General features: G+C 39.1%; 1 protein-coding gene across 1 annotated transcript in view; it reads left to right on the forward strand.

Annotated features, from left to right (window-relative positions):
• Nucleotides 1-22,586: 22,586 nt before the first annotated feature.
• LOC103594779 (cytosolic 5'-nucleotidase 1B-like) overlaps nucleotides 22,587-27,192 on the forward strand; it is a 29,893-nt gene continuing 25,287 nt past the window's right edge. The window contains exons 1-5 of the mRNA XM_008578044.1: nucleotides 22,587-22,619; nucleotides 24,452-24,541; nucleotides 24,863-25,042; nucleotides 25,649-25,786; nucleotides 27,076-27,177. Of these exons, the coding sequence (XP_008576266.1) occupies nucleotides 22,587-22,619; nucleotides 24,452-24,541; nucleotides 24,863-25,042; nucleotides 25,649-25,786; nucleotides 27,076-27,177 (543 nt within the window). The remainder of the gene's footprint in view (nucleotides 22,620-24,451; nucleotides 24,542-24,862; nucleotides 25,043-25,648; nucleotides 25,787-27,075; nucleotides 27,178-27,192) is intronic.

A 27,192-nucleotide genomic window follows, 5' to 3' on the forward strand; every position in this document is an offset into this window, starting at 1 on the left:
AAAGAAAGTGGTCCGAGGAAGGAGGTAACATCTGAGCCAAATGCTGCTGTTAAGTAGAATAAGATAGGGACTGAGTATTGGCCAGAATAGTCCCAGCAGAAATGCTTCCTCTTAAAGTCTGATAGTGACTTTATTTCATTCAAGCAACAAACTTTCCCTGAGATGTACTATGTGTCGATCCCACTCGGAACCAAGGATATGCCCCATCCCAGCAAAAAGGTTTTATAGCCTAGTGGAGATAGCTGCAAATAAATCGACAGCAACATGGCCAACTCCTGCTGTTCAGTCACAAAAAGAGCTCAAAAGCCAAGCTGATAAATTATACATCCATTTGCCCTGCAGCTGTCCTTTTCACCTGCAACTGCCCTGAATGCACAAAGTGAGGATGAGTACCATTGTCCAATAGTCTGAAATCAATACTATTAGCTCAAAGCTGATTGGATGCAAACCAAGAAATAGCAGTCATTCTCTCCGCATTCTAATTTCTGTAATTTAGACACCATTTGCTTTTTTCCTAAGCAATGGATTTTATTTTTATAGCCATTTTAGGTTTACGGATAAATTGATCAGAAAGTATTGTTACAGGGCATAGGTCCAGCTGCCTGTCTCTTTCCAGAAACAAACCATTCAAAAGTCAAATGAAGTCAGCTCTTTTTCAGGAACTCTGGTGACTGGAGGAGAGATGTTAGGCTAACCCATCTCTCAAGAAAACATGAAAGAGAATGGCCAGACTAAAGCCATCTCAAAAATTCAGATATACTGAGGTTTTTTAAAGAGGGGCTGAGGGAATGGAACATGGGAAATGAAGAGCAGTAGGGAGGGAGACATGAGCTGTGGCTGCTCCATGCAAGGAGCCGGGTGCAAGGGCTCCCCGAAACAGTCTGGTTTCTGTTCCCATTTTTGCTGTTATCTCAGAGTCTGGATAATACATGCAAGTCTGCAAGTTTGCAGCTTCAGGCTGGCCGAAAAACAACTCTACGTTAATGTAAATATTGTCATCTGGCCCCATAACAAAGGTTCAAAATATCAAATAACCATGGGAAAAGAGGGAACTCAGAGAAATGCATGCCAAGAAAAAAACTCTGTCCTTTTAAAATCCTTTAGAGCTCATGTGGTTTTAGGTCCCAACATGGCTTCAGTCCTGCTCACTCCAACAGTACAGATAGTTCCCGTACCACCCCTCCCCTGCACACATAGACATACACACACACGAAGTTTCTCCTATTATTCACATGTTACATTAGTGTGGTACATTTTTCCAATTATAAACCAATATTGATATGTTATTATTAATTCAATTTTACATTACGGTTCCCATTGTACAGCTCTGTGAGTTTTGCCAAATGCATATGCTGTGTATTCACCATTACAGTATCATACAGAATAGTTTCACTTTCCTAGAAATCCTCTGTGCTCGACCCATTCATTTGCTTTTAGAAACTATTTGCACATATATGCATGTGTGTATATGTATGTGTGTGTATATGTATGTGTATATATATACATATGTATGTATACACACACACACACACACACATTGGGGGGGGGCATTTCACTGTAAAACCAATGTTATCCTGGTGTGTGTTTAGAATATTTTCTTTCAGCCCCATCCTTTGTAATGCTATACATTTAGTTATTTATCACTTGCCCTAAGAGCCTGTAGAAACTTTGTTTCCAGCCCTCTTCATCCAATTGAAATTTTATAACCTATCTAAGCTAGCTGTCTCCAAATATCCTACATCTGAAAGTTTCCATTTAACCAGCCCCATAGCTTACCTGAAGAGGCAGAGACCTGAAAGAAATGACTCCTAGACATTTAAGCTATATATAGTAACCAAAACAGCATGGTACTGGTGTAAAAACAGACACTTAGGCCAATGGAACAGAATAGAGAACACAGGAATCAACCCACATATTTACAGCCAACTGATCTTTGACAAAGACACCAAGAACATACAATGGGGAAAAGACTATCTCTTCAATAAGTGGTGCTGGGAAACTGGATATTCATAAGTAGAAGAATAAAACTAAACCCTACCTCTTGCCATACAACAAAATCAACTCAAAATGGATTAAAGACTTAAATATAAGACCTGAAACTATAAGACTACTGAAAAGAAGCATAGGGAAAACACTTCAGGAAGCAGAACTGGACAAAGACTTTATGAATACGATCCCAAAAGCAGGCAACAAAAGAAAAAATAAACAAATGGGGCTATAGCAAACTAAAAAGCTTCTTCACAGCAAAAGAAACAATTAACAGAGCAAAAGACAACCTTCAGAATGGAAGAAAATATTTGCAAACCATGTATCTGACAAGGGATTAATATCCAGAATATACAAGAAACTCAGACAACTTAACAGTAAAAAAACAAGTAACCTGATTAAAAAATGGGCAAAAGATTTGAACAGGCATTTCTCAAAGGAAGAATGGCCAACAGACACATGAAAAAATGTTCAATGTCACTAAGCATCAGGGAAATGTAAATCAAAACCACACTGAGATATCATCTTACCTTAGTTAGACTTGCCATTATCAAAAAGACAGAGAATAACAAATGCTGACAAGGATGCCGTGAAAGAGGAACCCTCCTACATTGTTGGGACTGTAAATTAGTGTAGCCATTATGGAAAATAGTATGGAGGTTCCTCAGACAACTATAGATAGAGCTGTTATATCATCCAGCAATCCCACCACTCAGTATATACACAAAGAAATGGAAATCATCATGTCGAAGGGATATCTGCACTCCATGTTTATTGCAGCTCTATTTACAATAGTCAAGAGTTGGAACCAACCTTAATGTCCCTCAACAGATGAATGGATAAGGAAAATGTGGTATATATACAAAGTGGAATACTGCTCTGCCATAAAAAAGAATGAAATCCTGCCATTTGCAGCAACGTTGATGAACTTAGAGAAAATTACGTTAGGCAAAATAGGCCCAGCACAGAAGGAAATACCACATGTCCTCAGTCATAAGTGGGAGAAGAAAGAAATAAAGAAAGAAAAGGAAGGAAGGAAGGAAGGAAGGAAGGAAGGAAGGAAGGAAGGAAGGATAAAACAATCATAATAATCTGTTGAACTTTCAAAAGGGAAGAACAGAAGTAAGGTTACCAGAGGTGGGAAAGGGGGAAGGGGATGAGGGTTAGTGAGAAATCAGTAAAGGGCCACAAAAAATGATCGCATTGTGTAATGTTGAAGATAGTAATTATCCTGATTTGAGCATCACATATTGCACACAGGTATTGATATTCAATGTGGTACCCCACTTATATGTACAATCAATTGTTTCAATTGAAAAAATTGAAAAAAAAATAAAAAGAGTAAGCACTAGTCTCATGTTTTCTAGTCTTTCTTCGCTGATACTGGCAAAGAAGTATTTTTCTGGTTTTTCCTTTACGTATTTCCATAAAGGATGACAACTAGCGGGCTTTGAAAGTCTTTGAGAAATTGAACGGTACTCTTTCCATCTACAGAATACTTCTGACAACAATTTGCAAGTCGAGCCTGCTTTAAGAGAGGCTAAAAGTCTGGGTTCTCCACTGACACAGACACCAACCTGCTTCCATGCTCTTTCCACTGTGTGCAGGGGAGTGGCAAAGGATGTTGAATTTATCTTGGTTTTCAGTTCATCTGGAAAGAGGGAAGCATCTAAACTAAGATGACCACATCAAGCTACTTTCCTTTCACAGAAATCAAAGCTGGGATAATCTGCTGGATATCTTCATCAAGAGAGTGAAATTCTATTTCTGTGCAACATGAAAGGACCACTTACCTCCTGGAGAACACGTGCTGGGGTAGGGTGTGGTCAAAAGTCAGAAAGTCTGGTTGAGGCCCAGGATTGCTACTTATTAGAAGTACTGTAGTAAAAAGAACCTTGGGCAGAGCCTAGTGTTAGTGCCAGCTTCTTCATCTATAAAATGGGAATTAAACCCTGCTGACCTTTTAGGCCTATTGTAGAAAATTAATGAGATAGTGTGAGCAAAAATATTGTACAAACTGTAGGGACCCTAATAAAAGCAAAGCTCATACCGTTGCGAGCTCTAGCTACAGAGGACAGCCAGTCTCAGGGGATCCTTCTCACAGCATAATCAAAAATCATGATTTGGAAGTAATGCTTTTATTTTAATACAAGCATTTGTAACAACGTATATATGCGCCAAACAGATATGTGACTCTGCAATCAAAATAGCACTCTGGTATTTTCAGTTTGTTTATTTTATACCACTCCTAAGGAATAACAGAGTTCCTTTCTCCATAAAAACCCTTTCTAGTCAATAATGTGTTTAACCTCAACTTTAAGGAAGTATTTAAATTAGCACATGATTCTTGAGCTCCTTCTTCCCAGAGAAGTTCCACAGAGTAGCTTTCTAAATATTGCTTTTGTCTGGGCCAGATCAACTTGTGATGCCAGAAAGACATTACTGAGAAGTTGCATTATAAGACAGTGCCATCATAACAAAATGGTGAAAACCAGAGCAGTTTTTATTAATAACAGCAGAACCTAATTTCATTGGTTTTAATTTACCATTTTCACATTTTACTGTGACGCTATCCAGATATAAATTGTTATGATGAGAAGCCATTCACTAGGAACCAAAAAAAGTTACAACTCTGCTTTTAAAAAAGACTTTGCATATATCAGTGAAGGACACACTAATAAAGATTGGTCTGGAACATTTCTCTTTATGACGATTGACTTATCAGCAATAGTAACTGCAGCAGAGTTGGAAATTACATAATTGCCAGAAACTGTAGATATTTGACTTGGCAAGAACTCTAGGTTTATCTGATTTATTTTTGTAAGAATTGGGCCCCGTGGATATTTAGAAATGTTTCATGAAAGAACAGTAGAATATAAATGAAACAAGCAAAAATCCTCTTTTCAAAGGCTGCATTTAACTCCATCGTCACTGTTGTGATAACATAAATAAACCAAAGACAAACCTTTGGTGAGGGTGTTGGGCAAAAGCACTACTCTAAATTAAAACATTATGAGCTACTAACATCTGGACATTTTCTCCCTCTTCATAATCATTCCCGTCCATTCTCTGCGTACTGTTTATCAGTGGTTGCTGCAAAAAGACTGAGCCTCAGGACACATGCACAGTAACGAGGCACACAAAACACGAAGGGCCATATCCATGGGTGGGAGTGTGCTGACCTCTGTCCACTAACCCTAACCCAGGCTCTGTTCTCCTGCCTTTGCCATTTCAGTGCCTTGCAAGATGCTTGATACAAAGCTGGTTTTCCATAAAGGTTTTATTGTTGAACTGAAGCGATGAGAACGATAGACTGACTCTGAAAAAACTAAATAAAATAAAAGGAGGCAGCTAGGTACAGAAACAAGAGATAGAACTCAAAGACCTGGTTTCTAGTCCTGGCTCCATCATCAACTTGCCATGTGACTTTAGGTAAATCCCTTCTTCTTTCTGGGCCTTGGTTTCCTCATCTCATTTTACATGAGCTCACTTTTCCCAATAGTGTATGAAATATCAGCTACTCTATTAACCCATAGTTTTTAAAAGTCTTTTGTTCCCCCAGAAATGTCACACTTCTTCCCCCAATAAACTATGTTTATATTCACCATTGTATTTACCTAATAGTTCACTGAAGGCTCCTCGACAGAACTTTTCCATTCTGTTTCCTCTTGATTTTCCAACCTGGCATATCTCTGATATCATGCCATTTCTGAAGTGCACAGTCACATAGCAAAAGGTACAAGTTTTGAAGTCAGACCAACCAGATTCTGGACTCTGGCTCTATAATTTTTTCAGAAAGTTACTTATCTTCTCTGAAAATTGCATCTGCAAAGGGAGATTCCTGTTTCCGTCATCACTGAGTTGTGGTAAGGCTGAAATAAGATAAACCCATAAAGTAGCCATCTGTTATCTAGCAGGTTCTCAATAGTATATGTTATGGCTTGTAATCCATCCATCTGTTGTCATTTCAAAATATTGTATTGCAAAAATGTATGTATGATCCTTCTTTCTTATCCCACAGCTTCACAGCCTGAGATCAAGACTTGAAGTGAGTGGGTTAAACATGCTGAAGACACAGAAGGTCATTCATTTCATCAGCTGGTCACCCATCCCTTATTCCTTCAAAAACATGTATTGAGTCCTGTGATAAAGCATCAAGGTAAAACATACAATCAATTGGCTCATGGTGTATTGGGGAGACAGACATGTAAAAGGACAATTAAAATGTAGTATAATATGTTTGATAATAGAGGCATGTACAGGATGTTACAGGAGCGTCAACGAGCATCCCAACCTGGTAAGAGCTGCCACTAATCTGATAGTTTTGAAACTCTCTTGTCTGCATTAGTGAAAGACCTGAGGAAGTATCCAGATCTCCCTCTTCATACTATTTTTTAAAGCAAGGTAAAAGTGTAATAAAGAATTTAGTTCTTTTATAGAAATATAAGTAATGGCATTTTAGTTGAAAAATTATTGCAGATATGTATATAAAGAACTATTATAAAAAAGACTTACTTATACATTAAAACATATAAAATTGTGTGTTTTTTCCTCACCATAAAAATGTCATGCACACAAATACTTCAGACAGCCACAAGATCTTTATAATATTTTCAAAGTCAATATGGATAACTAAGAAGTTTCTCACATTAGAACATAATTCAGGGGGAGGGGAGGAGGGGGTGGATAGGAATGGGTAAAGAGGCATGAAAATCAACTACTTTGTATTTTGAGAAGTAAAACTAAAAATATATATATATATATAAATAAATAAATAAAAATGCATTTATTGGAAAGGCCCTTAATGGAAATACCCAGATTAATTATCAGTTTATTGCTTTTATATAGAGTCTAACTGTAGGTGAAAATGTTAAAATAAGTCAGTATCAGGTTTACCAGATGGAACGTAAACTGTATCCATTGCTAGGGTTTAGATATGTCTTGATATGAATTGGTGGGACCCACAAAAATTCGACAAAATCTGTTTTGTGTCAACTAAAGAGCCTCCAATTAGAGAATTGCTCCTACGGAGATAAGCTAGGTATACGAGACAACTTTATTCTTCTATACGTGAGTAGAGTGTGGCAACTGTCATTAAAAAATAAAACAAGTTCTACTTCCGGGAAGCATTTCTGGGTAAAAAAAATACCTGAAAGATCTGGTCACATACCTCTGTTAACTATGAGGAAACAGAGGATGCTGTAGTTCTTAGTGTTATCTATGAAGAAAAAGAGAAGCAATGAGTACTAGCAATGTCTATGAAGAAGTGCTATTACTATTTTTTTTATCTTTGAAGAGACAGAATAGCTTGTTTATTAAAATCACAAAAATAATAAAAAAAATTCAGACTGACTTAATAACTGTTATATAGAATAACTATCTTCAACGACACAGTTGCTAATTGACTGGCAAAATTAGCATAATTCTAACTAATGCTGTTCATAAGCGTAATAAATCCTGTTTTCAAATATTTTTCTCAATAAAAATGACTTAAGTCCTGTTTCAAAATTTTTTAATTTATATTTTTAATTGCTTAAGTTCTGTTTAGATGCTTTGCATTTTATCTTTCATTATCTCTTAGGCAGCAAAATAATGATGAGAAACAAGAACTGTCAAGACAGATCTCCTTAGACTTAAAGCCAAATTCTGCCACTTTTGAACTATGTGGCTTTGGGCAAGTTATTTGACTTTTCTGAGTTTTGGTTTATTCATTTGTAAGATATGAATAAGTGCTTTTACTTTGAGTGGATATTGAGAATTAAATGAGACAAATTATAAAAACTATGTAACTTAGCTCTCTGTGTAAACTTTAGTAGGTACTCAATAAAATAGTAGATAGTATTAGCCTAGCATAGCTTCATGAACATTATTTTTTAAAATGTTTTATTTAATCATATTTGTTTGCACTGACAAAACGGTGTCCATGGCAAAAACAAGGTTGAAACAGAACCAATTATGGAGCAATTGGCAATGCTTATTGAAGAATGGGCCTTATTTATGAGATTCTTTAAGGTACAGTTTTGTACCTTGTATATCAATAAGGACAAACACTTTCAGTTTCAAATTTCTAAACTTTATGCTCTAAAACAGATATTAAGTGTCTATAATATGCTAACTGCTCTGGGAAATCTAGAGAAATGTAGATTCTCTGGAGCCTATAATTTTACTTGAAAGGAGAAAAATCTTATGGACATATATTTACTAGTAATATAGCTAAGTTAAACATATATACTTCATAACAATAATATGCTTATATATACAACAACAAGAACTTAACACACCAGGCAATGTGCTAAAAGAATAAGATGCTAAGATACTACCTCTGCCACCAACGAACTTTTATTCTTGTTGGGAGGCAGATGCATATGTTAAAGAACATTAAACTACATTAAAATAAATAAGATAAACAGAAGAATATACAAAGGGCTGAGGAAGTCAGAGGAGAGCAATATTTAATTCTTCCTGGAAAGTGCAGGTAGGATTCACAGGGGAAGTGATAATTGAGTTGCATCTTGTCTCTCGAGAGTGGGGAAGGAAGAGTGGAGGAAAGGAGAAGAAATCAGGTGAAGTGAAGAACATGCATAAAGACATGGAAACAAAATGTGCGTGGAATGTTCATATATGCTGAGAAACCTGGTGTGGTTTAAGTAAAGATAAGAAGGAACGAGGGAGGAAGGAAAGTCAGTAGAAAGATAGGCAGGGTCAAGTAAGGCACATCAAGGTGATGTGAGACCACAGGATATTTCTGAACAGGGAGTTCCAGGGTCAAATTTTTAAAATGTGATCTTGTAGATATGTGGAAGTAAGAAATTGGGGCAATAGACATTGGGGGCAAGGAGATAAGGAAAAAATCTCTTAGTACGTTTAGGAAAACTATATTGTGCACAGTGTTATGGTTTAGCAATTCTAAAACTATGTTACCTGTACTCTAAGTTTGAAAAATAAATATGTTGAGGGAAGCCAGAAGGGAGTTACAAATACAGGAAAGGAGATTAGAATGAACCCTGCAGAGCTGGATTGCAATTGGAGATACCAGTGTGAGCTCATAGTTTTTAATACCATAAACATGTAGGTAGATAAAGAGATGGAATATGGGAATAAATGTGTGTGTGTGTGTGTGTGTGTGTGTGCGTGCGTGTGTGTGAGGCAAAGCCCATCCATTGAAAGGACCTAGAAGTAATAACATACTAGAAGCAACAAGCATATTTAATGTCTAAATATTGGTTCTAAATACTACTGTCCACTAAAAGGAAATAGAGCTCTGGAGAAATGGCTTACTCCAGGGACGGAAGGAGAAGGTAAAAGATGAGTCTAGAGAATTTTCTTATTCTAGAAAGTAAGAAAGTGCTGAAGAAAAAGAAATGAGGAAATTTCAAAAGCACACAGGATCCCACTTGAAAGTATTGTCGCTAACCAAATTTGGGAAAATTCGAGCATCGAAATAAATAATGATAACAATGAATTGTACCTATTGAATAAAATAAGAATCTATGTGTCCGTACTTACAGAACTGAGTAAATGTGGCAGAAGAGAAAGTACTTTATTAAATCAGGATGCCATCTAGTTAACATAGAAGGAATAATGGAGCTAGAAAATTATCAATGAAGCTAAAACTAGAGGTGAAAGTTTGATGATCATTGAATATTTACACAGCCTATCACAATTACATATTACTTATAAAGGTACAATTAGTAACTTATAATGGAGAAATACAGAGTACACAAATTCAACGTCATCCAACTAATGCTACTGGGACGAACTGACATCCTGATGCTCCTAATAAAATGCACTGAGAAGGGCACATCACTCCAGTGACATTACTGTCCAAAATACACAACCTGAATCTAATGATAAGGAACCATTAGACAAATCCCAAAGGAAAGACATACTACAACATATTTGACTTACAATTTTCAACGGGTCAAGGTCAAAAAGCACAGAAAAAAAGGCTGAAGAATTAGAGGTAGAAGACTAAAGAGACATGAAAATGAAATACAGCATGTGATCCCAGATGTGATCCTGAACAGAGAAAATAATAATTATAAAGAATATTATATTGAGACAGTTGCCAAATGTGAACATCGACCATAAATTAGGTAATAAAATTACATCAGTGTTAAGTTTCCTGTTTGTGATTGCTACACTGCGGTTACAAAAGAGAACATCCTAGTTGAGTAGAGGCACACAGAAATATTTAAGTGTAAAGGGGCACGGTGTCTTCAACTTATTCTCAAATTATCAGAAAAAAAGCTTTTATCTATCAAGAGAGAAAGAGAGAGAGAGAGAGAAAGTAAATGGCATAAAATATAAACAATTGGTGAATCTGTGTAAAGAAAATCCAGGAAAGTTTCAATTTCCATTAAAATTCAACTATATCATGCATTTATTGAATGAACATAATCTCTGCTCTCAGTTCACCTGCCTAGTAAGGAGAAAGATATTTCATGAATACGTGAAACACCTTGTGTCAGTAGAGATTTTTACTCTCACCTCAGTGGTGGCCCAGAATAAGAAGTGGTCACCTCTGCCTCGGGGAAGTCGGTGCATCTAGTGCAGAAGTTTGTATCAAAGGTGCTGAGGGCAGAAACTAGACAGTGATGTGGTGGAGGTGGGGGCAGATTCAGGAGATGTTATGGAATTCGAATCAGTAAAACTCAGTGACAAGATGAATGGCAGGATGGCGCAGCTAGGAGTGGCTCTGCATGGCTCTCCTGTGCCTGCTCAGGTATCAGAGCTCACTGAGATGCAAGACAGGGGAGGAGGAAAAGATTTTGGAGGGAGGTAATAAGCTCGGTTTCAGTCATGTCAAGCTGTAGGTGTCCATGGTCACCAGGGCAACGCTCGTGCCTAAGTTCACTCAGAATCTTCTCTGTCAAGCAATAGAGTGGGCTAATCAATTCCTGAGGATATTTTGGCTGAAAGTTGGAAAAACTGAAATAGGCACAATGTCATCAGAGCCCAAGGCTGATGGAGATAAAATCGGGGCTCTAATATTACAGTCCTAGAAAGCACCTCCTCAAGCCCAGGTCTACCCTCTGACACAGAAAGTCTCTCTCATTGGGGACACAATATTTTATGAGTTTATGAATTATTTTATTCATCCAGGGAACACTTACTTTAAACACTGTGCTACATACTGGGTATGCAGAGATGAATAATGCTTAGGTCCTGTTTCCCAAGGTTTTCACAGCCTGGTGGGAAAGAAAAATATGAGAACAAATAATTATAATTAGGCATGCTTACTGCTTAGGATGGAGAACACACAGGTGCCGGGGGAGGGACTACAGGAAGACTCAGGACGTGTGATGGCAATATGTGGCTGGTTTTGAAGGATATTAAGGAAGTCAAGCCAAAAGATGCTAGTGAGTGACAGGATGTGACAGGGAGGAAGATGCAGGAGTCAGGGATAAATCCTGGAATTTTATCTGACCTATTGGGAGACTGCTGGTGTCACCCTCAGGAATAGAATCACAGGAGTAAAAGCAAGCTTTTTAATTTTACTGGGAAGGAGGAAGTGGGCAGCCAAGAGGAACACCTAGAAAAGAAAAGGAAGGATATCAATCCCAAAGCCATACTCTAAGTACCTGAAAAATGTCACTAAAGCTAATTTTGTCCATTTGCATCACAAAAAATACAGCGGGACCAGACTCAGGACCGGGCTCTGAGTTGTGCCATGCTGAGGTGACATTCATCGCTGATCTACATTTTGCAATGCTGTCAAGGGGATGGGGGGACCTCTAGGAACAATCTGCTTGCTCCTCAAATAGCAAACACACATATTTCTCACCACCAACAGGGCTGTTGCCAGGAAATCACACAGACCCAAAATAAAAAACAGGCCAAAGGAAAACAAACAGACAAGACTTCCATTCTCTTGTCCATGGGGCACTGGAGTTCAGAGCAGGGCCCTCCCTAGGTGGTCATGGGGTTCAGATAAAACCCTGCCCAGAGCCCCTGAAATATGTTTATGCAGGTGAATCGTGAGGCAGGGACTGGGAAGACCATGGTTACCGAGTGCCTGCTCTGTGCCAGGCATGGTGCTTGATCCTCCACGTTCCTCGTTTCCTTTCTCTCTTTGAAGTCAGTGTGACTATCGTCCCTATTTTACAAGTGAGGAAACAGGCCATGAGGTTAAGCAACTTGCAGAGACCGAAAGGAAGTGGCAGTACTAATCCAAAAAGCCAAATCTGCAGAGTGTGAAGCTGCTTCTTTTCCTGGCAATATATTGCCTGTCAGAAGGAGGTGAGGGGCCGGCCCGGTGGCGCACTGCTACAGTGCGCGGCTTGGGAAGTGCAGCAGGCGCTCCCGCCGAGGGTTCGGATCCCACATACAGACCAGCCTCTCACTGGCTGAGCGAGGCGTGGGAGCAACACCGAGGGTTGCGATCCCGTTGCCGTCCCAGTCCGGTACGGGCGCGACACTGAGGGTTGCGATCCGTTGCCGGTCGCGAAAAAAGACAAAAAGGAAAAAAAAAAAAAACAAAAAAGAAGGAGGTGAGGACACCACTTGGGAGCTCCTGGTGCCTGGAAGAGAAGCTTCCCGAGCAATCTCCACGCAGGAAGTACCCTGCTGACAGGGCAGGCACAGTGTGAGGAACTGAATGTATGTGTAGAAGCCTCAGGCCTCTCTTATGTGTTTGTTTTCTTTTTGTAAAAAGCTCCACAGAGAAAGCCCCTTAGTGCCCACAGCCCCTCTCAGGTCATGGGTTCTTCTAGTGAGCTGATGAACTCCCGAAGTCCTAGAGCAAGAGGTATTTCCCTTATTTGTTCTACTTGAGGCATGGCTCTGGACAGCAGAAGCACCAGGACCTCATACAGAACCAGTCAGCTTAAAGACGGCCTCTGTGCAATCCATGACACGTCCTCCTAGACGCGCTGCACTTCCAGGTGCAGCAGCTTAAGAGCCATGAGCATGAGGAGGGTTCATGTGTCAGTCCTGCTTAGCACTTGATCATCTGGCGAGCACAGAGCAGGAAACTGGGTTTCCCCCTTTGGATGAGGCATAGCAAGCTGATTAATGATGTGAGGGAGAGTGGGCCAAGGAGGGGAATTCCACACACGTTTCTTTTGGAAGAGCCATAGCAGGTGTGGGGGAAAAAGGTGTGCATTGTAAACAAGGGGCGGCAGACAGTGTCTGGCTAATTAGGGTCTGGCTAATGCTGGTGAGTGTCAAACACTCCTGCTAATAGCTGTTACTAATGGGAGAAATGGGATCATTTGTTAATTTTACTTACAAAAGTGAGTGTTGGAGTCAGGATGGAGGAAAAAAGGTGAACCTGGACCATTCAAAAGTTGAATAAAAAATGGAAAAAACTCCTCATGATTTTCTTAAAAAGAGCAAGACACCAATTCCACATTGGCACCAAGCTCCCTTGCCTTTCTGAAAAAGTATCCGCCAATTTCCACTCAGCCTGTCAGATTTTCAAATCCTTTGGCCATTTTCCAGTTGACCTTTTCTCCCTGTTCAACATGCAGACTTTTTAAATGCAGTGGTCTTGCAGGTATGTGCCATTTGGAACTTCCTGTGAACTTCCTATGTTTTACTGCATGACCACATTCAAGTTTTACAACAAAATCTTGAGATGTATATGTTTATTTAATCCCTATTTTACAGATGAGAAGATTGAATCTCAGAGCCCTAACCTACACAGTAAGTAAGAAGCACTTCTATTTTTCAATACCTTGCATTTTATAGAGCATTTTTACATTTCAAACCCCCTTTTCCAGGATATTTTTTTTTAATTTTTTTCTAAAATATAAGTGTTTTACATTTTTTTATTCTTTCCCAGCCCATCAAAGACATTCTATCCCAGTATCCACAGACAAATTCTCTAGCCCTCTGACTCCATGGTAACCCCTAAATCATGATCAAGATGGACTGAATCAAGAACTATGAACTTCAAAGACAACTTATTCTACACTAGTAAATTCTGAAGAGAATGCTCTTCTCTCTGGATAACTTTTCCAGAACTTGTACTTTTCAGCCTTGATCTACACAAGCAGAATATTAATGTGACTGCCATCTGGGAAGAGCCTCATATATACACATTGGCCTCCAGTCAATATTTGGGATGAGGAATTTCTACTTATCAGCTTCTGGAAAGAGTATTTTATATATACACCATGAACAGGGTCAATATGAGGAGCTGCTCCTTAATCGTGCTCTGAGACTTGTAGAGATGCGGTCTCATTGGATAGAGTTCATATTTAGAAATTATGAAGACTTAACTGATCTAATTCTTTAGATTATCCAATTAACTGCATAGGATTTCAGAATGACCTATTGTTAAGATGGTATAGAAGATTGGGCCACTGGAGAAGAGGAGGTGTTATTAAACAAACTATTGTAAGCTTTAGAGGCAGGTAGGATTGAGTTAGTATCTTGATTCCAGCAATTATCACTTATATAACTTTGGTCAAGTTCTTTCACTCTACATATTTTGGTCAAAAAGTAGTAAGTAGTATAAAATATGTAATGTGTCTAGCATGTGCTCAAGAAATATTAGTTTTCATTGTCTATTTTTTCTCAGCCGTGAAGATTTCAAGCCATCCCCATGCAGCAGCATTCCAGAAGGATAAAGGCAGTCACTGCAAGCCTTGGAAGTCCTGGGCTCCAGAGCTCACACAGTGTTACCCCCCAGCAAATCACAAGGCAGGCCAGAATCAAACAGCAGGACAAGAGACTCCACCTCCTGATGGGAACAGCTGCAAAACACTGTGCATGATTCAGACCTCCACAGACCCTTACTCTGAACAGTACTCCAAGACGAGCACACTACATGTTCTACCCACATATTTCTCCATAAAACCTCTCTACCTAGGTATCATAACACCCACTTTATAGACACAAAAAATGAGACTCAGAGATAGGAAGGAACTTTCCTGAGGTTAAAGAAGTGGTTAGCAGCAGGGTTGGTTTTCTCTCTCAGATTTATGTGACTCCAAAACCAATACTATTGCCTCAGATATTTATTTTTGGAGATATATTTTTTGGGACAGAAACCCTCATTTCTACAAAAAAGAACTAAGAATGATATATTACTTTATTCCTATATTTAATTTTAGGACTATTCCAAAGAAAATACCTTGAGTATGCAAACTCTCTTTTAGATGTTAAGGTGCTCCTAGATCTGTTCCATGCCCACCTCAACAATCACAGATCTCAGAAGGGTAAAGGGGAAAGTACATGACTCCTCCAAAAATATCAAAATGCATGTGTATTAGTCCATTTCTGCTGCTTATAACAAAATATCTGGAACTGGGTGCTTTGTAAGAAAACAAAATTTATTGCTTACAGTTTCAGAGGCTGGGAAGTCCAAAGTTCAGGGAACACGTCTGGTGAGGGTCTTCTCTGGTGATAAGTTTACAGCAATGCAGGGGTTTCACATGGCAGAAAATGGTGGAGCAGAGAGACACTCTCATGTGCTCTCTTTTTAAAGCTCTCAGAACTACACTCATGGCCACCATTATTAATCCACTCACTAGGCATAATCCTCATAATCCAATCACCTCTTCAAGACCCCACCTTTCAATTACCATGATAATAGGATTTCCCACCCTCTTAACAGTCACGGTGGGGATCAAGCTACTAATACATAAAACGTGGGGAACGCAATCCATATCAACATGAGGCCAAGGGACTTAGAAACAGGCTCAGATGCTTCACCACATTTTACCTCTCATACCTATACTCTTGAAAAACAGAACATGTCTTCAAATCAAGTGTCCAGATAGGCCCTAGTTAGCTTATATTCAGTGAAAAAGAGAATGGTGGTCACCAATTTGTAAGCCTGGGTTTTATTCATTTAGTTCACTGTTTTGAAAGCTCACCAAGATACAGTCAATTAAATGAGTATAGTAGACAAAATTCTAAGATGTCCCCCCAGAAGACCCTCAGCTTATATAGTTCCCATTCCTGGGAATACAATGAGGCATCACTCCCAAGATTATCGTATTATAAAAGGTAAAAGAGATTTTGTAGATATAATTAAGCTTACTCATGAGTTCACATCGAGTTAATCAAAAAGGATTATCCAGATGGGCATAACCTCATTATTTGAGCTCTTTAACAGTAGAGAGTTTTCTCTGGCTGGTTCTTTCCCAGCCACAGAAGAGAAAATTGAAGAGATACAATAGTGTGAGAGGGATTCAACACAAGGAAGTTTCTCCATTAATGAGATCGAGGGTCCAATGGAGCAAGAACCTGAGGATGGCCTCTAGGAGCTGAGAGTGATTTCACGGCCGATGTCCAGCAAATTGGTCCTCAGTCCTACAACCAGAAAAAAATGAATTCTGCCAAAAGCTTGAATGGGTCTGGAAGCAGATTCTACCCCAGAGTCTCCAGGTAAGAGCACAGCCTGGCTGACATCTTGATTTCAGCTTTAAGATATTCTAAGCAGAGAACCCAGATGAGCCCACCCAGACTTCTGACCTAACAGAACTGTGGGATGACAAATGGATGTTGTTTTAAGCCATTAAGGGAGTAGTAATTTGTTACATCATAATACAAAACTAATGCAGTGAGCCAATCCGATTGGGTAGAAATGATAAGAAAACCTGAGCCTTTTGTGTTTCTCCACAGCCCACTCTGTGAGCCTCAGGAAACGTGCACCTATGTTGACTAATTTTAGGCCTGACATTCCCCAAACTGTCCACTCTGTGACATGGACCAAGTACATTGCTAACCACATTAAATTTTCTAAGATAGTCTTGATTTGAAATATCAAATTAGTCCACATATTCTTATTTCAAACTTAAAGTGTGGTTAGTGCTGCAATAGAATATCTAGTCTATGGTAAGTTATTGGTTATTGGATCACAGCAATCCTCTCATCAAAAGTGTATATTCATAACTCACTAAAGCAAAATCATAACTGTTACCTACCTATTGTTGCCAGGCACCTTATTATGCTATCAATAATCCTCAACATCTCTGAGAAGTAGATGTAATTATTCCAATACTGAGGGCAACAAAACAGAAGCTTGGATGGAGCAAGCAGTCCAAACATATTGACTAGCAGAGGTAGGATTTGAATCTAGGTCAATCTCACTCCAGTGTTCAGAATTCTACTAGGTAGTAGCTCATAGGTATGTAAAATGGACCTTGAAAAAAGAAGATTAGTGATTACTTAGGGCTGGGTTGGGAATGGGTAGATGGGGGTGGTATCTTAAAGGTACTGGGTTTCTTGTGGGGATGATAAAAATATTCTACAATTGACTCTGGTTATGGTTTTGCAACTCTTAAAATACAGTAAAAAACACTAAATTGTAAACTTTAAAAGAGTGAATTGTATGTATGTTAAATGTATTTCAAAAAAGCAGGTTTTTTAAAAGAGCAATAAGAAGGGTTTTATAGGGAAAGTCCAGATGTATGAGGCCAGAAAAGCAGGCAAGGAGTGGGGATGAGGCTAAGATATGGAGAGCCTTGCATATAAGCCTAATCTGTTTGGAATTTGTTCCTTGAAATACTGGTTCCATAGTTTGCAAATATTTACTCACATTCTGTAGGGTTTCTTTTCATGCTACTAATTGTTTCTTTTGCTGTGTAGAAGATTTTTGGTTTGATACAATCCCATTTATTTATTATTTTCTTTTGTTGCCTGTTCTTATTCATAAAGTCTTTGCCCAGTCCTACTTCCTGAAGAATTTCTTCTATTCTTTCTTTTAGACTTTTATAGTTTCAGGTCTTATATTTTAGTCTTTAATCCATTTTGAGTTGATTTTGGTATATGGTGAGAGGTACAGGTCTAGTTTCATTCTACCTATGGATGTGCAGTTTTCCCAGCAGCATTTATTGAAGAGATAGTCTTTTCCGCAATGTATGTTCTTGTTGTCTTTGTCAAAGATCAGTTGGTTGTAAGTATGTGGGTTGATTTCTGGGTTCTCCATTCTGTTCCATTGGATTTAGTGTCTGTTTTTATGTCAGTTTTGGTTACTATAGCTTTGTAATATAATTTGAAGTCAGGTAGTATTATGCCTCCAGCTTTGCCTATTTTGCTCAGGATTTCTTTGGCTATTCAGGGTCTTTTGTTGTTCCATATGAATATTCAGATTGTTTTTTCTATTTCTGAATAGAGTGCATCTGACAAGGGATTAATATACAGAATATACAAGGAACTCAAACAACTTAACAGTAAAAAAATATAACAATTTAAAAATGGGCAAAGGAGCTGAATAGCTATTTCTCAAAGGAAGAATGACCAACAGACACATGAAAAAATGCCACTAAAGCATAAGGGAAATGAAAATCAAAACCACACTGAGATATCTCACCCCAGTTAGCCTGGCCATTATCAAAAAGACAGAGAATAACAAATGCTGGCAAGGATGCTGTGAAAGGGGAACCCTCCTACACCATTGGTGGGACTATAAATTAGTGCAGCCATATGGAAAACAATATGGAGTTTCCTCAAACAACTACAGATAGAGCTATTATATGATTCAGCAACCCCACTGCTCAGTATATACACAAAGAAATGGAAGTCATCATGTTGAAGGGATACCTGCACTCCCATGTTTATTACAGCTCTATTTGCAATAGCCAAGAGTTGAAACCAACCTAAATATCCATCAACAGATGAATGGATAAGGAAAATGTGGTATATATACACAATGGAATACTACTCTGCCATAAAAAAGAATGAAATTCTGCCATTTGCAGCAACATGGATGAACTTAGAGAAAATTACGTTAAGTGAAATAAACCCAGCACAGAAAGAGCAATACTACATGTCCTCAGTCATAAGTGGGAGCTAAACAAGTAAACAAATTAATTAATTAAAAAGAAAGAAAGAAAGATACAACAGTTACAATAATTGTTCAACTCTCAAAAGGAGAGAACAGAACTGAGACTACCAGAGGTGGGAAAAGGTGAAGGGGAGGGGGATTACTGAGAAATTGATAAAGGACCACAAAAAATGATTACATTGTGTAATGCTGAACATACTAGTTATCCTGACAAAATAGTTACTAGTATTTAACGAATAGATAAAATTCATTAAAATTTGAAGAATCCATTTGTAATTAAATCAATAAAGAATAATACTTGCAGTTTTTCAAATATATTAAAAATATCTACCACAAAAATAAAAAAATAAAAAAAATAGTTCCCCCAAAAGGTTTTTTTTATAAGAGAGTGAAAGACCCTATTAATGTTTTAGAAAGATCCCCGTAGTGGCTATATAAGGATGAATTTGAGAGGAACACAATAGTGTAGATGAGGAGGTCGGTAAGGAGACTCTTGGTTAGCTCACTGGAGATGATGAAGACTTGACCTAATACTAGTAGAATGGAAGAATGCCTAGTGTTTGAGAAACAATGCTGAGAGAAAAGAGACACAGCTTGTAAGAACCTGAAATAAGGGATAGGGAGGTGTTAAAGAAGGCTGGGTTTCCAGTTTGGGAGTCCAGCTTCTTGAGGAGGTGCTGCCTGGCCCCGTGTGGACTCTGGGGAACTAGACTCAAAGCAATGTGGGGAGAGGGAGAGAGGAAGTTAGTTACCTTAGATATTCTACTTAGAACTTAGGGCCGCAGCTTCCAGCCAAACACAAATGATACTAATATCTGGATCCTACACCCGGAGGTTGTAATTAAACCTGTCTGTGATTATAACCTGGACACTGGATTTTTAAAAGCTCTCCAATAATTTTAATGTGCATCCGAAGATGTGAACCTACAGCTTGGACAGTTGCTTTCCCATTGAGGCTGTCAGGAGAGGGCACAGCTGTTGCTGGACAACTGCTTATAGCCCAGCCAATCAGACATGGCCCTATTGAACAAAGGTGAGGCTCCATCACGAGCATTGGGGTCTGATGGGCCCATTCTAGAGGCAATTTCACTAATGATAGGCTTCACTACAACATACGAAATTGAAGATGGGGAGAAGACTATTTGAAATTGTTCACATGGAATCAATCATTTAGCTAAAGCTTAATTGCGAATATGAAGAATTCCTAATTACTCTAGCTTGGTGATAATCAAAGTGTAGTTCTCAGCCCAGCAGTATCAGTTTCATCTGGGAATTTGCTAGACACTCACATTTTGGATCCCATCCCAACCTACTGTATCAGGAATTCTGCAGGCGAGGCTCATCAATCTGTGTATATGTGTGTATGTGTTTTAATTAATTAAACTTTATTCAATAAATTTTAAAAAGTTTTGATTTATAGGCAGACTTAAGAAATAATGCAGTGATTCTATTACCTTTTGCTCAATTTTTCCAGAGGTAACATCTTGCAAAACTATAATATAATATTACAGTCAGGATATTGACATCAATACAATAAATCTAAAAATAAACTATTTCCATCACTGCAAGGATCTCTCATGCCACTCTTTCTTTTCATCACTACATCCACTTGCCTTCACCCTCTCAACTTCAGCAACCCCTGACTTGGTCTCCATTTTTATAATTTTTGTCATCTCAAGAATGTTATACAAGTGGAATCACATAATGCACTATTTTGGGGAATTGACTTTTTTTTTTTTTTTTACTCAGCATAATTTATTCTCTGGATATTCATCCAAGTTACTGTGTGCGTCAACAGCTTGTTCCTTTGCACTGCTGCCTAGTATCCCATGGTGTGGATGTGCCACAGTTTGTTTAACCATTTGCCGGTTTCAATCGCATCTTAATAAGCTCTCCTAGTAATTCTGATACATTCCCAAGTCTGAGAACCACTGATCTTTAGACAAAGAGTGCAAAGCAACAGGGAGGAAATATAGGACTTTTTTGGCTTAACCTCCCCCTTACTGACCTCATGAACCTTCTCAAAGGCAGGGGGAAATGACTTTTTTTCATTTCTATCACTACTGTTAGCATAGTACTCTGTATCCTGCTTATCACTGCTAAGCAAATGCATTCTTAATGCAGTAACATATTCATTCATCAAATACTTATTGAGGTACCTCCTAGTAACTGCTCTAGGCAATAGGAAAATAGCAGTGGAAAATATACAGGCCACTGCTCACAAGTAGTTTTTATTCCTGTGGATTCAAGGGAGACAATAAACAAAGTCTTATGAAATAATGTCAGATTGAAATAAATGCTATGGATAAAAATAATGCTGGACAAGGGTTAGAGAGTGAAGGAAATAAGGGTACCACTTTTGATGGCAGTAAGAGAAAGTATCTCTGAAGAGATGGCCTGAGAGCAGAGAGTTAAAGGAAGTAAGCAATTAAGCCATGCTCATTTGGGACATACATAAGGGGCCCTTCAGCAGATGGAGCAGCAAGTTTAAAAGTCTTGTGACAAGAACATTCTCAGCCCATATACCTGGAGACAGTGAGTGAAGGACATTTGATTGATTATCAAATTGAAATGTATATGAACAATAGTATTTTTAAACTTCATTCCTACAACTAGGTTGCAGTAGGGATTAAATTATTTAGAGATTTTTATTTGAGCACTGTAGAACAGCTGTAGCAAAAATTATGAATAAAAATAATAGCTAACATTTTTAATCACTTATGAATGCCAGTCACTTTCTTGAGTACTTTATAATATCTCGACTATCACAACAACCTTTGATGTTTATACCATTATTATCTCCACTTTGTAAATGAGGAAATTAAGATTTAGGAAAATTAAACATGCCCAGGATCACAGCAAGACATGGGGGCACAGGTGAGGGACATGTAAAAGGATTCAAACCCAGGCAGTGTAATCTCCAGCCTGCATGTTTTACTAACTAAAAGGCCCCTTGGAGAACTTTGATTAAAACCATCAAAAACTGATATTTAAACTTAGTTATCAACTCCCATAAAGAGAGACCAGAAATCTGTCTCTGTCCTTGATGGTTTTACCAGCTCAGGCTGGCATGGCACATGTCTCTTACCTAAAAAATCAGAACAGTTAAATGCAGAACATTGTTAGACTTTGTAAACCAGAGTCAGCATTTTCTTTTGCATATACTCCTCTCTGTGTACACAGGAGAAACAAATGTGTCTTTAAAGGGTTAAGGATTGAGCAAACAGCAGGAAAGAGCACAGGTGACATTCTACACTGTGTCCAGCTACAGGGAAAGAGCTTTGACAGTGTGTCTCAATTGGCTTTGCCATTGTAAAAAGAAATACCAAACACTAAAGCTAAACTCAAGTCTGAACTCCATGTCTAGAACAAAGTCTCAGCTGTCAAAAGTAGTATTCAGATCTGCACACAATACCCCAAAGCCTGGCAGGATGAACAGTGATAAATGATTGGGTTCATAAATGAGTTTGCCATTTATTTGACAGTACCAGAAAATGTACAGAAACAAATGGGATTGATATGATGAGCGAAAGAGTAATGCTTAAAAACAAGGAAGTGGTAATGTGATACTGTTACATACTAAGCATTTGAACAATGTTTAGACATCAGTTTCTAAAACACAGACAATGGTTATGAGAGGATGTACTCAAATATGAAGAAATAGTATTGCTTTATTTATTAAAAAAAAAGCATAGTCATGTATTCAAAGAGTCCATTTGTTACTATGGAATCACATATGATGTCATGAATTTGACATTCTAAATGCAAAGCTAGGCTGAGCAAGGGAAAGAACAGGAAATGGAGCTGGGGGGACAAAAACCTGCGTAACATCGAAAGAATACCAATAGTTAAAGAAATGAGTCAAACATCTCTGAAACAGAAAAAGAAGGTGAGTGAATTGAATGTCCTGCAATCTTGCCAGGGAGTTGAAGAAATGTAGATATCAGTTCCTCATTTACCTCTGCAAATGCTCCGCCACGACCAAGTAATTTCAGATAATGACTACGTGCAGAGGAAAAGGGAATAAGGAGAGGTAAAGGAAACAAAAAGAGTAGAGAAAAAGATCGAAGCATGTAGTATAAGTCAGTCCAATAAGCCCATATTTATTGAGCACATGCTCATGTACATATTAGTGGGAAGAGGTAAAAACGCAGTTGCTTGTCTCCATAGAATGCAAAGCCTAGTAGGGAAGAGAGTACATAAGCAAAGCACAACTTAGTGCTCAGTTAAAGTGTGTACAAAAGACACAGGCAGCACAGAGGAAGGTTTAATTCTAGAAACTCCCCCAGGTCACAGTGAGCTGGGTGTGGAAGAAGATTATAGGGAAGAGGAGGTTACAAGGAAATAAGGGGGGTATGTAGACAAGTAGAAGTCATTTGGTGGAAGTCAAACATAGAGATTAAGCATATAGTGAAGAGCATGCTAGTTGGAGGTAGAAAAGAGTCCGTCCTGAGGCTCCTGGTCTGTCTAACCCAGTGAATGAAAAGTTTATCCAGGAATAAAGCACAATTAGATTTATATGTTACAAATATTCCTCTCAATAAATAGAGTGGGCAGGTCTAAAAGTGGGGAGATTTTGAGGTCACGAAACCTTTTCAAAAGGCTATATTATAAAAATGTAGGCCCGTGGTGATTGGAGGCCTGGAACAATGCAATGATAACAGGGATGGAGAAGGAGAATTGGATTTAAAATACGTTTTGGAGTAAGAAGTGACAGGATATTATGATGACTGACGGGGGGCTGATGGAAAAATTTTAGTATTAGTTAAAGAATCATACAGCTATGCCTTTCTCTGCAGTCATATTCTCATTCAACTAACATTTATGATTTTTTTTTTCCTGGATGCAAGGCTCAGAGCATAAACAGATAAATATAGACTGCTCTGGGGGAACTTGGTCTTTCCTAGAAGTTGAGCTCCTTAAAAAGATAAAGAACACTAATCGTGATCACATTAGTTACTGAATTAGTGTGAAACAGTGCAAACAGTGCTCCGATATGTCTTTCACAGCTGAAAATGAAAATATAAATACTTGAATAGGTTTCCATAAAGTGAATTATGGAAATAATGTTGTGCTCTTCTACTCAGTTTTCCCTATTAGTTTGTTATTAAGGAACCCCTTTTCGTTCTAGATGCTATGCATAAATAGATAAAAACAGAAGACATGTCTGTCAATGAATCTGTGTGGGACTAAGGTCCTTGTTTTTAAAAAGAGGACTAATATCAGTGAGGGTAAGATCCACAGAAAATTGGAACCATAGTTATTAAAAAACCAAACAAGAAAGTTTCAATTCCACATGGCAAAATTAAAAAGTTGCATAGTAACAATAATCAAAATAATGTAGCAAAAAAAAAAAAAAAAAAAAAAGTTAATCTGTGTAAGCAACTTTGCATTTAAATCCAAGTCCTGCTGATCCCTGGACAATTCTCTCACAGCATTTCCCATGTTACCATTTTTTAAAATGATGAATTCTTCGTATCTTAAATCTATAAACCCAACACATCTATACTAACTTTATTTATATACTTCTTATTTACAAAATATGTGTTATTTTTACTTATGCTTGTTAGAACCGGAGAAAAATGTCCACATTTTATGTATTTTTTTTTAATATTGGCAAAGAGAAAGGTTCTGTTTTATTTATCTTTTTATTCCCAAACCGAAGGTTTCTAATGCCCCTGACATTACAAATTAATAAACATTATTTGTTTCCATATTAAGAATGAGACCGAGATGAGGTACTCAAAAGAGAGTGTAGACACAGAAAAAAGAAGGGAATCTGAGAAATCAGGAGTTCGTCTGAGCACTCAGGTGAGTTGACCTCTGTAGGTGGTGAGAAAATTAAAGAGCAGAATGCAAAATGGAAAATATCAGAGGGCAGGGGAGTTCTGGGAGAGAAGACTGAGCTGTAGAGATTTGTAGAAAGGATGCCTAATGTTCTCATGAGGAGGTTGAGGAAAAACTAGGAGCAGCTGGCCCCTGCCTTCCCTTCCAGTCTACATCCCCGATGTGCATGTTCACATAGCAGCGGTCTCCTCTGCTCAGCCTGTGGGAGGAGACCGGACTTTGTTCAAACCAGGGAGGGAGGGGAGTTTGGCCACCGCATTGACCGTTTTCTGCACAATCTTTCAGATGAGGCGTGCAGGCAATCCGAATCACTCGCTGAGATGTTGCCCCCTGCGGGGTCACTCGTCGTGTAGACGCTGCCTTTGTGCAGCTGAGGGAACAGTCCTTGGCCCCTGCCGCACAGTATATATTTATATTCACATGTGCCTGTTGTGGGAGCAGGGCCGGCAGATCACCATGATCAGGGTGAGCAGAGATCACACTACTGATTTTGGAGGGGACCCACAGGCAGTCCGGGTGAGGGGAAGGATATGGGGAATAGAAGCTCCTTCACTTGCCTTTCCATGGTCTCCTCCCTTCTTGTCCCTCCTTAAAGAAATGCTTACGGGCTCTATTTTATTTGATGCAGCTGCCATAGATCGCCGCTGCAACCTTAGGAACCATCTGCCCTCACCGTTATAGACTGGTAGGAATGGTGATGTATCTTTTTAGCATCTGTTAAAAGGCTTATCTTTAAGAGAAGAAGTGGGAAAAAGGGAGGAAAGACAGTCAATTTTCCTAAGTTCCATATAAGAGGAGTCACAGATGAAGAAATGTGAGCTGCCCCACTTGTTTCTTGGTTTTTGGATGTTTTTCCAGGTGGATCCCCACCTCGTTGCTCCAAGTAGAAGTTAGTATTGGCCAGAGCTAGAATAGGACACAAGGGCTCAGTTTGAATTAAGAGTCAGAGAGGCCAGATAACTTCTCAATGGGTGCCGCTATTTTTAGCCTGACCTGGCTATTCTGTGGGCACATGCATGGAAGGAGCAGGTGGTGGGGTATCACACCCCTGGTTTTTTCTCTCCTTCACAGGGATCTCAAGAATTAGCAGTGCCAAAGACAGACTCTCGAGGGTATCTCTTGCAAAATCAATGGTCCAGAACATCCCGGAGTCCATCCACCAGGGCTCCATCGGTAGACGAGCCCAGAAGCAGGAACACCAGCATTAAGGTAGAGATAGAGATGAAAGGGAGCAGTAGATGATAGAATAACTAATAATAATGGTTAACAGTTATTGATGCTTTCTGTGTGTCAGGCCCTGTTCTATCTACTTCACGTGTTTTGGCTCATTTAGCCCTCACAAGAACGCCCTACTCCCATAAATCCCATTTTACTATTGAGAAGACTAAAGCACAGAGTAACCTGCCTAAGATTTCACATTAATAAGTGGTGGAACTAGAGTTAAAATCCAGGGTCTCCAGGTCTAGCACCTGCACTCCCTTCCTTCCTTGCTTCAACAAATACATATTGAGTACCCATGACTCTTACAAGAGGGGATGAAATGGTCAGCAAAAGAGAAAAATTTAAAAGCGTTAGTGTGTGTGATGCTTTGGGCCCTTAACTAGGCCTGGCCACAGAAGCAAATAAATAAATAAATAAATAATAATTAGTTTCGAGATTAAGTTTTTGGATGCAGAGAGAATGATACAGATACAGACCCAAATACTTGGGAAAACAGCATTCCTACCCAATCCATCTATTTCTGTCAGGTTTGATTCAATAATCTAACCAAGAATATCTCTTTTGAGTCACAAGTGAAACAATCATAAAAACTGAAATACTAACTTCTTGCACACCTTAGTAAAGGGTCTTTTCTTTAGAATGGCCCCTTTCTACATAGGAAGATGGTTCTCAGTAACTGATGTCCCACTGGCAAGCGAAGCTCTGGAGGCAACCAGGAGACACTGATTCTCCAGCCTATGGACCTTCCCAGCAATCACTGCATTATTCACAAGGCAGATGGGAAGAGAAATGTCCCCAAGTGCTATGTAGAATGTTCTGGTGTGAACGTCTGGCCCAAGTTGCTCATCGAGTTAACTGGAGGTCTCACATTGAGGCACTGACCAAGCATGGTCCATTTCTCAAGCCCTCTGTCCTACCTGCAGGCCTCTGACTGAGCAGGTATATGGCAGGCAAGAGACAACCCTTTGCAAACGATGTTCTGGCTGTCCCGAGAGTGGAAAAAGGACCTGTGTCCCATCTACTCAAACCAAATGTGTGAGGTGCTGATGAAAGCAAACAGGCTCTGTGTCTACTTAACAGAAATATTGACTACCTGGAGCCTAGAACTGCCCGAGTCCCTAAACACCCTATCAAAGAGGCCGAGATGAACCAGGATCCATCTAAGGTCTAGGAATGGAACAGATGGCCGGGGACAGCTCCTTGACGGGAGCTGGGCAGAGACAGGGACAGGGTCCCCGGGCGGGCCTCGAAATCAGACGCCTGTTTTCGTGCTCCAGCTCCCCAACAGCTCCACGACCTCCCGGACGTCCACCACCTCCACCAGCCAGCACGACTCCTCGCCGCCACCGCCGCCGCCGCCATCCGGACAGCCCTCCACGGCCCGGTCCCCCGCG

Source organism: Galeopterus variegatus, unplaced genomic scaffold (assembly GCF_000696425.1).
Source record: "Galeopterus variegatus unplaced genomic scaffold, G_variegatus-3.0.2 Scaffold71, whole genome shotgun sequence".
NCBI classification, from domain to species: domain Eukaryota; kingdom Metazoa; phylum Chordata; class Mammalia; order Dermoptera; family Cynocephalidae; genus Galeopterus; species Galeopterus variegatus.